The sequence below is a fragment of the Rhynchophorus ferrugineus genome, unplaced genomic scaffold (genome assembly GCF_030347505.1).
Source record: "Rhynchophorus ferrugineus isolate W39M unplaced genomic scaffold, kcgeb_rfMv2 rfM1, whole genome shotgun sequence".
Classification (NCBI taxonomy): Eukaryota; Metazoa; Arthropoda; class Insecta; order Coleoptera; family Curculionidae; genus Rhynchophorus; species Rhynchophorus ferrugineus.
In genome coordinates this window covers 51886409-51901776 of record NW_027472580.1, presented here as the reverse complement: position 1 = coordinate 51901776, position 15368 = coordinate 51886409, and the positions used below count along the sequence as shown (strand labels likewise).

The following is a 15368-nucleotide window of genomic DNA, read 5'->3' as shown; positions in this document are numbered from 1 at the left end:
GTCGTACTCGCTGTTGTTGTGTTTGATGTGCACGAACTCGTTGCATTCTATGATCTGTCTCTCTCTGGCCATCAGTGCGGTTAGCACGTGAGGTAGCTGTTCGTCACATTTGACTGCGATGACCTAAGTCAGGTCGATTTCTCCTCGGCATTATATATTGTAATTAATCAAAGTGAGAAAAGTTCTCGCACACTTAGCAGTAAAGTAAATTGTAATTAATCAAAGTGAGAAAAGTACTCGCGTACTTAGCAGTAAAGTGCCACTATCACAAAAAATCGACAAAAAAAGAGCACATATTTTGAAATGTCACTATCACAAAGGATCACCAAAGTTAAAGAAAGTGCTCACGCACGTAGATTGCCGAATCCGATCCTCGACATCAAAGAAAAAACAAAATTGTTTAAATATTATATATATATATATATATATATATATATATATATATATATATATATATATATATATATATATATATATATATATATATATATATATATAATATTTAAACAATTTTGTTTTTTCTTATATATCACAATTGATTTTATACTAGTAATCGCCATGCCCGAAATTGGACCACAATGTATTAAATTAATCATATTTCTCTCATAATGGAGTATAAGGACTAATTTAAAAATGATATCTTACTAAAACTTGTTTTCACTGCATTTTCTATATAAGATCAGTAATGTATTTGCAACATAAGTTTAATTTAAATAATAAATATTTATATATTAAAACATATCAAAATATATGCAAACTTTCTCAAGAATTAAAACAGTACAGACCACAATTAGGTAATTTATTTTTACAATTTGGAAATGTAAATTAAAAGAGTGTATTTACAATCATTAAATTAATTATTGATTTTCCAAAACTTAGGTCCATAAAGTAAATACTCAAACTATTTGATACAAGACTGAAAGAATAAAATGTCAAATAGTTACATACACATATCTTATTGCATTAGTCATTAAACACCTTAATATTTATTAATGCTTTAAAATGTTTACAAATGTACTGTTAATAATTCATAATTTCTTCTATTTGTTCGATGTGTTCATCTATGCAAATTATGTAGTTGGTTTCATTTTAATTCCTGCATATTTTCATTACTTTATTTATCTATTTATCTTTATTTATTTTTTATCCATAATTCTTACCCAAAATATATATTACAATATATATATTTACAAAAACAATAAATACACCAGGCTGATTAAATATATAATTTCTTTAACTAAATTTTTAAATAAAATTATATTGTTATTTACTTTATCTTATGTCCCACGTGGAAACTAACAACCAACAAGCAAATGAGGAATTAAAATTCTACGAATATATTTTAATATTCGTTTTAAGTCTTGATGCACAAATTAACGTATTAATTACCTGCAATATTCAGTTAGTGTTTTGTTAATGCATTTACAAATGAAACCTGAAACTTAGAAGTCACTACCACTAAATTTTGCAGAAAAATCTTAACAACCTTTAGAATTACCTCTAATACGTCTCCAGAACCACTTCAGTTAATAACACTGACTAAATAACACTACACTTTTTTTCTGATGACATCTTCGGATGCACATTATCAGTGAATGATGTGTCTGTACTGATCCAAAACTCTCTAGAGTGCTCATGGGATCAGTGACAATCACCACCGAGGTCACATCTAGTTTTCAATGCATTTCAGGGCTTTATAGATGACTAGCAATTCCGCAGTAATAATGCTTGCCAAAGATGGCAATTTAAAATGCTCTTCCTTTAATGTTGGAGTATATACAGCTCCCGTATATTCATTTCTCTTAAATCCATTTGTGTAAATCAAGAGATGATTAAAATATGTTTCGGAAAAAATTTGTTTAAAGAGGGTGCGTGTGCTAAAAGATCTGAGACCATCCTTGGGAAGAAACCTCATCGAGAAATCAATGGCTATAGGCGCATTCTGCCAGGAAAGCATTCTATTTATTAATCTATAGGCAGTAGTAATATCTAATGATAAACTATTATAAATTCTCTGGAAGTAATGGCGAGACCCTTTATATATTCTCCCTATCATAATGGCACTGCAACTGGTAGGAAAAAATAGCCCATATTGAGATAGTCTTGATTTGAATCTTAAAGAGCCTGCATATTTTGGTAACAAGAGTTCCCGTCGATAATTTAAGGAAGAAATCTCCGCCTCGCAAAGTAAACTGTTAATCGGACTGGTAGGGCAAGAAGTCTTCTAGGGCAATCCTTAATGCTGTGTTTTGGAAAAAAATATTGTTTTTAAATATAATTTATTTATTACATATATTATCGAAAACTTAAAACTACAATTAAATACAACGTTATAGTAGTTTGTAGGTTAGGGTTGTGTTTTATTATATTTACATTTAACTCTTTTCCATACCACCTATGAGTATGAGTTCTAGGCGCATTTTTTATGAAGTGATATCCCCATATATCTACCTAATTAACAGTTATATCCAAGCAATGTATTTTACTTTCATTAGAGATCATATTTACCTTTTAGTTTTTACAGTGTTTCTTTGTCATTTTGGTATCACTGTATTTCTCATTAATTTGTTCTGTTACTACCTGAATACATCTTTCTTGATAAAACTAGATTTAATCACTGCATTATCCCTAATGTATTTGCCATATCTGCAAAATAGTATTCTTTCTCTCCTCACACATTTTAATCAAATGCTCATGTATATTCTGAACAAATTACACACATATCTGTTCACATAAATCTTTCACACTCTACAATAAGATTTCGTATAGTTATCGTATATTAATTATATAGTAACCTTTAGTTGTTTCCACTCTCATCACTCTGTCTTGGAAATTGTCAGCACTGAATCATAATTCCATATTCATAAAGTTTCATTCAAGCGAATAAGTAAGTTTGTTCACTTACAAAACATTTGTTCACAATTTCATCATTTGTTAAATTCTTCTTCAATGTGTCTGATCGAGTTCATTCAAACCAAATGTGTTATTAATCATTCCTGTTTTAATATATTATAATTCAATATACCTGCAATAAATTATTAATAAATGTTATGACTAATAAAACCTAATTATTATTTTATACATTTCATATATTTGTGTTCATATAACCGTGTCCATATTCAGTGCAGCTGCAACACGCCAAAAATATTTTCAGTAAAAACCGCAACAACTTAATATTTAACAGTAAAAATTCTTGCCTGTCTATTGAATTTTACTGGCAAAAGGAGGCTTCCATTATCTCGGGCCTGTTCGTATTAACTGATTAGAGACGCAATCAATTCTGTCTGGCTTGGGCATTTTTAATTAGAGTAATAATAAACAGTGATTGAGGAACGAGGAAAGTTCCATCCACCATCCAAAATGTTGTGTTTGGTAGATTTAGCCTTGCCGCTCAATTTCCTAAATGTTTGGTACCACCTTCTTATTTTCTACTTTTCTAGTTATATTTTATTATTATTCAATACAAGCCGTTTTATTTTATTTGTTTGGTGTAATTTTTCTAGTTGCTCATAATTAAATTGAAATTAAATCATCAACGTCTATCCTGGTTTCGCAAACGCTTGACCATTGACCATTTTACATTAAAAATTAATTGCCTACAACCAATTATTAATGTATAGAGAATATGTCATATATATATATATATATATATTAGAAATTTTTATCTTATTTAAAGAATTATTTTCTAGACTGATTTTAAGCTTTAATGGATAATCTAATTAAATTATTTCAATTTTGAAATGAGAAGAAAAGTTTTTAGATGCTTTTATTGTGCTACATGTATTTTTTTTTAATTCCGATAAACCATGGCCGCCTATGTGCCAAAGACATTTAAGTCATAATCGAAGCATTTAATATTTTATATAATCGTCATTGTGAAAGGCTTTCGCGGTTTGAAGAAAACAGTTGAATGCCAAATATTATTTATATATTAGAATTAGAGGAACAACCAATGATTATAGAAGGGAATGAAAAGCAGGGCACTATACAAAATCACCTTTTTAATGCCCAAAATAAAAATATCAGAGAAATGTAGACAGCTACATCATCCATATTGTATACGGTTACCGATTGTTGAATTACGATTTTGGTAACAACACTATTAGATATTTTGGAGTTACAAATATATACATTAAAATCACGTCCAGTTGGCGAAAAAGCCTTTGTAGAATCTACTGGCAAGGAAACTGGGTAACAAAGTGTTTCTTTTTATGCAATATTTGTAACATTCCCGTGATTTTCGATACAATCCATAGGTTTTCACAAAAATGATTTTGCATTAAACTGTGATATACATGATGTTTATTTTATTTAAGAAACTTTAGAAAACTGATGTCAAATCAAAGTAAATAGAACATGAGTATAGCCCAATCATTAAAAAAAACCAACTTACGACAGTTTGGTGGATTGAATAAATTATATTACATATAGACTTTTGTTACGCGACTAAACGGCTTAACTCTAATTCAAGAACACATTTTAAAATCAAATAAATAATTCAAATATATACTAGAAATGTATATTTACAAAATACTAAATTCAGTTATTTGAAATCATGCAGATGCACTAAAAAATATATCAAGAATAAATATACATGATTTAAGAACTTTGTTCCCTTAATACACGCTTTTACTTACTTACTTATACAGTTTTAATGCAGATTATCAATACAATATATATTCAAAAAATAAATAATATATTTATTACAAGGATATAAATTATAAAAGCTGAAAATGTCTCAAAAACAAATCTTTAACATATAAAATATTTAAAAATAGCTTTATTGTTTAACCAATACCATTTGGACAAATACAAAATATAAAGTCACTATTAAACTAAAACAAATAACAAAATGTACATATAATTTGAATCAACGTTACATAATTCGCAAACAACGTTCACCCAATTATTAAATATCTCACTCATAAGCCAAGATTATGGGAAACAATTTATTGGAAGTGCAGCAAATTACATGACAATAACTATTCAATAACTATAAAAGGATTACATGCGTTAAAACCAATTGAAATAACCCTTTTTGGCAGGACTCTTTGGTGTTCTTGGAGATGATGGTAAACTCAGACCAGCTGTGTCTACTCCATCAGTGGTATTTTCTGTTTTTTCAGAAGCACTTGAGACAGTTTGTTGTAACAAAGAATTTGTTTGTTGTTGAAGCTGAGATTCATATTTTCTAACATCTTCCATTGTCATATCAATCCATTCATCCATCCAGGTAAATGCTTGTCTATGTCCTAAAAGAAGTACTTCACGAATGCACTGAAAATTAAAAGACATTATTATTTTAATTTTAAAATTAACTTAAATATTAATGTAAAAAATACAGAAAAACGTGGAATAATATGGAATAATACGTGGAAAATATATGATTTTCGTATTTTTCTTAGTAATTGCTATTTGCATATGAAAGTGACTTTTTTTAATACATATAAAAACAAAATTATTTCATTATATATTCATCATATAATGAATGACATAATTATTTAATATTATATAAGTTTGTTAATGTTTAGAATTCTGGATAGTTGTAGAGTAAAATATGTTATTATATCAAATTATTCTTGAATATGATATTGACCTGTAATTATTTCTAACTACCATATGATTCCCTTCTTCAGTTTGGAATTTTATTCTTCCATTATTTCCTTGATCCATCAAATAAGGTTATTTCGAGTATGATTAACTAACGAATTAAAAGTGAAATATGGAATAAACTGATAAACAATACATTTTAATTGTATTATTATGGTTTCTTCGGCTATTAAAAATGATAAGAAATAAAAATAAATATGTAAAAAATAAAAATAAACTTGTAAAATCTAAAATCACCACCATTTAATCTAGCGATTTTTAAACCACACTTAAACAAATATTTATGAATAGAATATAGCATAATTAGTAGCAATGATCTTTCAATATTATGAATTAATATGACACAGAATTCTGACAGTAAAAATATTTTCAATAATTATAAAAATTAGGAATAGTAAGAATATACATAGTATATATAGTTATTTCTGATCTTTCAGTGAGTGCTATATGTTGCAATAGTCCAATAGACTTCCTTTTGTGTTTGGTTCTTTGAAAAATACCTTTGGTGTCTTGATGATGTTTTGACAGAATCCCTGAACTTCTGAACTGAGTTTAATCAATGGACAAGGATCAAAGGACAAGAATGCAAGACCAGAATTTCTGCCAAAGTTCTTTTAAGAACCAAATGCAGATGGAAACCCAAAATACTACTTTAACATAACATGTATGTAAATCAAATTATCACTTACAGAGTGAATAAAATCCTCTACTTTTGTTTGCAGGCCAAATACTTCAAAATAAGCATTAACTAATTTATAACTGCACATAATTGGCTGGAAATTAGTTCTCCATCCATCCACCAAAGGACCCCTATTCGTTTTCTTAGATTGAAAATACCTTGGATCTTCCTCTTCTTTATAATGTTTTGCTGATACTTCATCATAAGCAATATCAATGTGTTCTACAATTCTTTCAGCTAATTGTTCAGGTGTTAAATTTAAGCACTACAAAAAATATGTAATAAATAACTATTAAGGACTGCCCTTGTGATTTGTTAATCGTCATGGCGAAAGCAAGAGGAATCGGGAACAGAATTTGTTTAAACTCAAAGGGCATATCCTATGGGATCATCGGAATCCTCGAAATGAGAACTAACTCAACTTTAAATTTTCCTTTAAGTATCGTCGCGTGAATCATATTACTCATCAGTTTTCTTATCACCAAGCACGTTCCATTGCATAGTTTTGATGGTTTAGATTTTGAAGTATGATTACCGAGCTTGCCTTCAGTTGTAAATTGTGCGGTGGTAAGCAGCATAAAGATTTTAAACATTCAGTTGGATAATTAGTGGCTTCGTCATCGTCTGTTACATAGTCAATAGATTTGAATAAATGCAGAGTACCAACGATTTGATTTTGAACTATAAAGTTTTAGCAATGATGTTCGGAAATACTTTGCTGATGAGATCTTTGAGAGATTGCAAAAATTCTAAGGAAATGAAATCAATCTGTTCGATTCATCGACAGGAACACGGTCCTATATTACCGATAGTCAGCAATAGCTTGGAGAAATATTCAGCATATGGGTCGTTCAACAATGCAACTCTCATGTTTGCTATCAATTGAAGTTCGCGTCATTGCGAAGATCTTTTAAGGTTCGATCAAGAGCTTCCAATGCGCGTTTGTGCGCCATTATGCATTCGTCCCAGATGATGATTCTTTAGGCTACCAAAATGTTTGCAATTGCAGAGTGTTTTTGCGATGTTATATGTCGGTTGTTCAGTAGTCTGAAGATTTAATGGCAATTTTAACGCTGAATAACAATATGGCCGTTAATCCAGAAGAAGCAACTGCTACCGCAATTTCGAATCTCGCATCTCGAGATGCAGAAATAATTGCATAACAGATTGTCATGTCCCAATGAGTATCGTTTTCAAACAAATTGAGCTCTTAACATGCTGCACACATTACCAGTTCGTAGTGATTCAAATGAGATCAGCCCACGAACATTTACCAGCAACAACTGTAAATAGAAACATTCATCATTCTTTGAACGAACTGTGTAAATACGACCAACAGCAGGACCCCTAGGCGACGCTGTAATAACGTGGCATCTCCGAGTAACATTCGTGAGCACGGTTCGCTTTGGCAGTAAAAAAACTGGTTAACGTTGTCGCTGGAGGTGTTTCAGCACGTTGAGCAGCAGTCGACGCTATGAAATATACTCTAACCGTTCTCCAAATGCACCGCCAAATGTAGGACAGGAATGGCGTTCGTGAATAAGGAATGAGAATACACGCCAAATTGCCTCATTGCAGTTCATATATCTACCAACTTGATAGAGCGTAATTTCATCGTTGGTATTGGTTGTTTGGATGCCAAAAACGGCTATATCGCTGCCTTTCCTGACATATTTGCAAATGTATTTAATGGACTTCACCGAATTGCAATACACAACGTTAATATATGCCTTGAATGTTTTTGAAAGAAGTGGCGAATATGGAACGACCCAACTGTTGTAAACCACGAAATCGTTTCCTGTCACTTTTGTTGTAACAGTTGTACCGTTATCAACGGGTGATCATCGCCGATACAGTTGATACCCTTCCTTGCCATTTAGGATTATACATAAATGCAATGAATGGGTCTGGCCGACTATAATGACGAACATATACACGTATGTGATGTGGGCTAACAACAATCGACCAACATTAGCTGCACCTCTTTCGGAGCTAATTGTATCGCGTAAATGAATATGCTCTGTTTCAATTTAAACGTACATGTCAATGCAATATTGTTGAAAATCTTTTTTTTTATTTTTTTAAATCAATTTTCCAATGTTTTTAATAGTTATTCTGGTATTTGGGATAGGGACAAAACCAAGAAATAAACAACCATTAAAATCGGTGCAGCCGTTCTCGAGTTATTGGTGTTCAAACAAACCTGACTTTATTTTAGGCATTAAATTTTTTAAAAAATTAAGAAAGAATATATGTCAGATACTTACATTATCTGTTGTACCATTGTTATTTTCATATTTGGTTTGTATAGTTATATGAAATCTAGGAATAAAAGAACACTAAAACAAAATATGTTAACTTAATGTTTATTAATTATATTAACACTATTAAGATAAAACTTAATAAAATGACAATAAAAGGAATAGTCATTAGTGATCAACTATAACTCCTTAAAAATGTATTACTATAGATAAAAAAATTACTTACAGTATAATCTGTGATTGTAAAAGGATAATAATTCCAGGCTTTCTCAGTAACATAAAATATTTTTGGTATTATTGCTTGGACCCAGTAGGGTAAACGACTAAAAATATTTTAATAACTGTAAAACAATGATTTGAAATAAATGGAATTACATACTTTGATAAGTGAATTCTTTTTTCAGTGTATTGACCTTTTCCATACTTTGGGTCATCTATTTCCTTGTTTTCAGTAACTTCAACACCTTCCCCATCGCCTGATTGTTCCAAACTATGTCTAGCAATCATATATAGTTGTCCAATATGATACTAGATGTAAAATTCTCAATAATTATACATATAAAAATAATAATATTAATGAAAATATATTAAAAAATTCTCTATATTTAGAGAAAAAAACATTGATTTTTTATAAATAACCTTTACTTACTTCTTCAACGGTTAGAGGCATACATATTCTATATTCTTTAGTCAATACCATTGTTGAATAATAAACTACAACTTTACACTCTAATAAGATTATATATTGTATTGGTTTAATATACAATTTATAGCCTTATGAGAAAATAAAATATTACTCTAGATATTTTCAAAACTCCCTAATTTGACAATCAGCTGTTTATCCAACCGGTTCCATCCATAGAAAAAGGTTCCATCCCTCTTTTCCGTAAATCCACTAATAATTTATATATGATTATTTTTTAAATACATTGCTTAATATACACACTAATACATTTTAGAGGTAATAGTAATTATCTACGGATATCATTTTTATACTAAAAATAACAAGAATGTTTGAAAATGTGAGGATAATCTATTTAATATGAATTCTGAAGATTCATATATAATAAGCTAATAAATTGCGCATGTCTATTTTCTGTCACTAGTGTCTTGTTTGTTATCATCAGCATATGACGTTATTTTGGCATAATTATTAAGTTATATTCTGATGTGGCCAATTGTAATTGTTAAGATATGTTTAATTTGAAATACTAACTCATTATGCCTTGATTATGGCTGATACTCATAGTTGATAGATTTAATATTAATGCAAGAAAAATGGCTTATCAAACATTAAGAAATGAATATATGAATACACCCCCTATAACTAGGATTTATACAACAGCCTGTGTAATTACAACATTAGCTGTAGTAAGTACAAGAATAGGCTAATTATGTTATTGAAGTTACCGTTCTTATCAGAAAATAATTTGATATGACATTTTTTTTAAAATTCTATATGACAATATGTTATTTTATTTTAGCAATTGGACTTGGCATCACCATTCCAATTATACTTTAATCCAATATTAATTCTAAAAGGTCAAATATGGAGACTAATAACAACCTTTTTATTTTTTGGATCTTTTGGATTCAACTTCTTTTTTACGATGATATTTACTTATAAGTATTGCAGAATGTTGGAAGAAGGTTCTTTTAGAAATAGATCATCTGATTTTTTGTTGATGTTTTTATTTGGTGGTACTTTAATGATTGTATCCTTTTTAAATATATTACAATATTATTTTATATTACAAAAAGTATGTATTCTTTAACCTGAGTACAGATTTTTGCTTTTTTTGCCAATTTGTTATACTTAGGTCATGCATTTACTATTATGTTAGTCTATATTTGGTCAAGGCGAAATTTATATTTGAGAATGAATTTCTTTGGAGTATTAAATTTCTATGTAAGTTAAGGAAAAGTAATTAGCTTTATATTTAATATAATATTCATATATTTTATATATTACAGGCACCATATTTACCATGGGTTTTAGTGGCATTTTCAGTTTTATTAGGAAATGCAGTATATGTTGATTTAATGGGCATGACTGTAGGTCATTTATATTATTTCTTGGAAGATGTTTTCCCTAAACAAAGAGGTGGTTTTAGAATATTGAAAACTCCAACAATACTGTAAGTAAAATAAGATTAAGTAAGTTAATAATAAATAAATGTATTTTTCTTACATGACTAGAAAAGTTCTTTTTGATGAAATGCCTGAAAATTCTGATTACCAAAGATTGCCAGAGGATAATCCTGGAGGATTTGATTGGGGAAACCAAGATAATCAACAGAATGAAAATAACCATTAAATATTAATTTTGTAGTATAAAATTATAACTGTTTATTTTTTCGGTTAAGTAATAAGTAAGTAATATAAAATTCTTATAAAAATATTTGCCCATTATTGATCTTGTATTATAATGAATTGATAGGGACAATATATAATTGAAGTGTTACTACCTCTTTAATAAACTTATGAACACAATAAATTATATTCCTAAATGTTGTTATTAAATTTTGAAATTATCATGTATGATCTAAATTTATTCTAAAAACTGTTTAACATAGTCCCTCATGCAATTAAAATAAAACTTTCAAAAAAACTTAATTAAAATTAAACTTAACTTAAAAATTATTTAATATTAAACTAGATATATAACAAATGTTTCCTAAGCAATTCAAACAAGTCAAATTATGAAAGCACATTGATAATTGCTAATTGGAAACTAGAGTTGGCTCCAATAATTTTGCAAAACCAACGCTGGTCCAGAAGACCGTGCGCGAGTATAGGGAGGTTACTGGCGTGATTGCCGGGTATAGAACGATGCTAATCTACGAAAGTTCGAAAAGATGGCAACACATTAACAATAATTTACTGTTCAGTATAGGTGTTGGTTTGGTGGCGGCATTGAATCTTACTTTTTCATTCCGTCTACGGCGAACGCTGCGAAACAATGATCGATTTTTTTGGAGCTAATTAAATAATATGGACATATACAAATAATTCCACCGCCGGCACTACATACGATAACTAAAAAATTTGAGGGCCACACCTCTACCACTTGCGGAAGTGAAACGGGGCATAAACATAAATATAATTAAATTAATACCTCACATAACTGGTTTAATCCCTTTCCAACATCGATCCGTTCCAATTGAAAAACCCTATATTCAATATATTGAAAAAACTATAGATGTTGCCTTCAGAGGACTGTGGCATATAGGTAACAAAGTTCATGCTTTCTTAAGTATATTACCAAAGTATAAATAACATTACTTAAATGTCAAATATGTCGAGTATTGTGTCATTAGAGGTTTATTAATAGATATTTTACTAATTTCTTTATTCAATAAAAATGAATGTTGAAGAGTAAATAATTATTAGTAAGAGACTGACCAAGTTTTATTAGAAACAACATGCGCCTACGGACGCTTACCTTTTCTTTTTCATCGCTCTATACCGTAATTTGTTTGTTAAAAATACTGGCTTTAATCGTAAAAGACTATGATATAATATAGATATTATAATATGTTAATTTCCACATAAAAATACTTAGAAATTACTCAACGTCCTAACATTTCAGTTAATTTATTTAACATTTCAAGTATGTATATTAAGAGATATTTTATGTTGTTTGTGACAGGTGAAGGAATACAGAGAAAAAGTATCAACAAAAATCAATAACAACTATTTATTCAACTATTCGGCACTCACAGTTGCAAGGAAAAGTGATCATGTAGTTTTAGTTCTCAACTTAAAAGGGCTTAAAACCTAAATATTAGGTAAAATAAGCATATTAATGTACCTGAGTTACTGATTTGAACTTTTCAAGCAGTTTGGGGTAACAATTATTCTAAATTTATGACCTACCTAAACAAAGAATTGCTGGAATAATATAGGACTCTTCAGGTGTGAACTTTGATTCGTAATATTTTTATTAACTAAATTACTACATTAAGGTAAAGTATAGAAAAATAAAGGTAACCAACTATAACTACTAATTTAACAGCCTTTAAATGAATATTTATAAGTAGCCAGGACAATCACGCATTATTTAAGTTCTACATCGCGAGTGAGTCTCAGGTACAATTAAAATTACTAACAATGTTTTGTCAAAAACCAATCGTATACTCGCAGATTTATTTTGTATACTGATACACAATTTGAGTTAATCCCGTAATAAAACTTAAAATATTGCATTTATTTCAATCAGTTAAATACTGAGGAAACCACCTTTGGAATTACTGATTGGTTTTTCACACTTTAAAATTCGTAAATCGAATGAAGCCGACAATTAAAATAAATAACCTTTGAGGCTATTAAGGTACAATTAACGATAAAAAAAATTGGGAACGATTAAAATGATGCGATGCGAAGGAAAAAATGTTGACGAAAACTATAAATAACAATATAAATCAGATGAAATGATTAAAGAATGAAACAATGAGAGTTCTGAATTGTTTTGCCCGCGTGCTGATAAACGCTGAACTATATTGCAACTGTTGCTAGGATTACGGTGATATCGTCCGGTTTTCCACCTGAAATAAATTAAAAATTATTAGTAAGTTTTATATTTAAAATTCTCAAATCTAAGGCATATTACCGATATATTTGCTAATTTTATTTCCTTAACCATCAGACCAGTACAGGTATGACGTTACAATAAACTAACTGCTAAATTTACTTAAATAACGGACTGTGTAATTTGTTAGCAAATGTTTCAATAAATTCTTGGAATTACTTTGTTACTGTTACCGTAGTATTTTCCATTGTTAAAAGATTTTAAATGGCGAAAAAAATCAACATAATTCTGATATACCATTTACACGTTAGTTTGTAATATGCGATGTTCAAAGATATAACCGCTAGATTGTGATATATATATCAAATAATAGTCAATACTTCATGAAATATAATACTTACTGCCTTGTGATACTTTTAAAATACCGAAAAAACTAGCAAAAAAGTGAAAAATTAGACTAATTAGAAGCTTCACTTTATACATAACATAATTTATCCAAATAAAAATAATTAATACAAAGACCATGCCATAATGAATGGAACCATTAAAGCTATATTATTAAGAACAGTATGCAATCATAAAGTGTTTGTGAACTAAAATCTATTAATTATTAATATTTCTAATTATCTAATTTAGGTAATTATTTAAATGGTTATTTAATATTAGTTACCATACAATATCAACATATTTCTTTAATTGGCATAATACAATTAGTATGACCTTAAATATACAGATTATAAAAATTATATTGTTTTTTAAATGTGCCTAATTATCATTAGGGTAAGCATTTTATTTAATAACCAAAATAGATTGGCATTTAAGATTAATAACTGGATAATTGCAATAGCGTTTGGTTAAATTATTATATTTCATTATATTTCATAAATATAAAAATTTCTCATTGAACAAATCCAAAAGATCATGAATAATACAGAAAATTAAAGTCCCTATAAACTTACCAATTTTAATGTCGATATATTATCACCCAGTTAACAAAAAAGTTAATAGTTAATTATTATACACAGAGGCTAAAGACACTGTATTATTCTGAGGAAATGAGGAGACTTTATCGAAGTCGGAGAATAACAAAGATCCATCAAAACAAAATCATAAGGAAACCACAGAAAAATAATAACATAGGCGTTTGATTAATAGTTCTTGTTAAGGATGTTGATTAAATTAACGGAATGTAAATTTTAATTAGCCATTATAGCTGGCGGGGTTTCGATATAAAAGCCTATGCGTCATATAATAAGCTAATAAAATACCACCTATGTTGAAATATTTTAGCAATTCCACTAGCGTATTTTTAACAAAAAGTTTAATGTTCTCTAGTATGATCTATATCTATATGATGTATATGTTTTTGTATCGGAGACATTCAAATATAAACTTGACATTGTTACACAATAAAAATCGTTCGTATTATCAAAGTCCAGAAGATTACCAAAATATTTACACTGGAAATAAAGTAAATATGTGAAATCACAAACATGATGAATATTTGTTTAATGCGAATTATTCGTTTCTCTTTAGAAGTATACACATAATAAACGGTAATTGCCTAAAAATAATAATATCTACTGGTGTAAATGATACAAAAGTATATAATATACAGAAAGTGAATTAAATAAAAGATAACATGACATCATTTATACCAAGTAGTATGACATAAAACATTTGTCAAAGATTTATTTCTTAATAATTTATTTTCTAAAATCCATTCATATTTCACAGCATGAATTTCGACTTCAAAGCATTATAAATGTTGATAAATGCATAGGATCATTAGAACATTCTGTGATAGGCTTGTTTTGAGTTTACGGTCGTAAAAGAAATTGTAAAAAAAAGAAAAGTTAAAAAATTAAATAGAATTTATAGATAAATAATATTACAAGTCTTAATCATATTGGAGATTATCTTGAGGTATTTTTGTTAACATAAAGCAGGGAATAATGAATGAGTATTGAGCTCTTAAAATTTAAAAATAAATAATTTAATAACTAATAATAAAGATTAAAAGTAAATGTTTGTTATAAACAACTGAAGGAGAACAAGACTATTAATTTTATATTGAAGTAACACAAGAGAAAGTTACTATGTATTCTGCTATATATAAAAACAGTTAATTAATTTAGTGAATTGATTATTAATTACTAGATAACAAGGTGAACTTAGAATTATTTCCCATCTCAACTAACGAACGTAGTACATCTGGTGCTGGGACCAATTGTGGCCATTTCACTTAATACCGTCGGAACAACATAACCATTGCCGAACTATTATT

General features: G+C 28.7%; 3 protein-coding genes across 4 annotated transcripts in view; 1 reads left to right on the top strand and 2 right to left on the bottom strand.

The window, feature by feature from the left end:
• Nucleotides 1–3981: 3981 nt before the first annotated feature.
• Nucleotides 3982–9397, bottom strand: rdgBbeta (cytoplasmic phosphatidylinositol transfer protein 1). 2 transcript variants are annotated; one of them, XM_076407402.1, is made up of 6 exons: nt 9200–9397; nt 8930–9078; nt 8777–8873; nt 8557–8628; nt 6300–6554; nt 3982–5277 (listed from the first exon to the last, which is right to left on the bottom strand). In XM_076407402.1, the coding sequence occupies exons 1-6, from the start codon at nt 9248–9250 to the stop codon at nt 5014–5016; spliced, it is 888 nt and encodes a 295-aa protein (XP_076263517.1). In that variant the 5' UTR covers nt 9251–9397; the 3' UTR covers nt 3982–5013. The 2 variants fall into 2 exon arrangements, with proteins under 2 accessions (XP_076263517.1, XP_076263523.1); XM_076407408.1 differs by having other exon boundaries at nt 4761–5277; nt 8930–9092; nt 9200–9326.
• A 254-nt stretch (nt 9398–9651) lies between these two features.
• Der-2 (Derlin 2) lies at nt 9652–10949 on the top strand. Its single transcript, XM_076393802.1, has 5 exons — nt 9652–9921; nt 10035–10265; nt 10337–10459; nt 10525–10688; nt 10750–10949. Exons 1-5 carry the CDS (start codon nt 9829–9831, stop codon nt 10865–10867), a joined length of 729 nt encoding a protein of 242 aa, XP_076249917.1. The 5' UTR covers nt 9652–9828; the 3' UTR covers nt 10868–10949.
• A 1287-nt stretch (nt 10950–12236) lies between these two features.
• LOC143189111 (protein phosphatase PTC7 homolog) overlaps nt 12237–15368 on the bottom strand; it is a 32210-nt gene continuing 29078 nt past the window's right edge. Inside the window, exon 6 of the mRNA XM_076393785.1 lies at nt 12237–13097. Coding sequence (XP_076249900.1) covers nt 13048–13097 — 50 coding nt within the window. The 3' untranslated portion in view covers nt 12237–13047. The remainder of the gene's footprint in view (nt 13098–15368) is intronic.

Excerpts from the sequence above, each read along its gene's own strand:
- Der-2 (XM_076393802.1), top strand. The coding sequence starts at position 9,829 with ATGGCTTATCAAACATTAAGAAATGAATATATGAATACACCCCCTATA. Across the intron at positions 10,460-10,524 it reads TTGGAGTATTAAATTTCTAT|GCACCATATTTACCATGGGT; the intron begins GTAAGTTAAGGA and ends TATATATTACAG. Across the intron at positions 10,689-10,749 it reads TTGAAAACTCCAACAATACT|AAAAGTTCTTTTTGATGAAA; the intron begins GTAAGTAAAATA and ends TTACATGACTAG.
- rdgBbeta (XM_076407402.1), bottom strand. The coding sequence starts at position 9,250 with ATGGTATTGACTAAAGAATATAGAATATGTATGCCTCTAACCGTTGAA. Across the intron at positions 9,079-9,199 it reads TGCCTCTAACCGTTGAAGAA|TATCATATTGGACAACTATA; the intron begins GTAAGTAAAGGT and ends TTTTACATCTAG. Across the intron at positions 5,278-6,299 it reads TAGAGGATTTTATTCACTCT|TGCATTCGTGAAGTACTTCT; the intron begins GTAAGTGATAAT and ends TTTAATTTTCAG.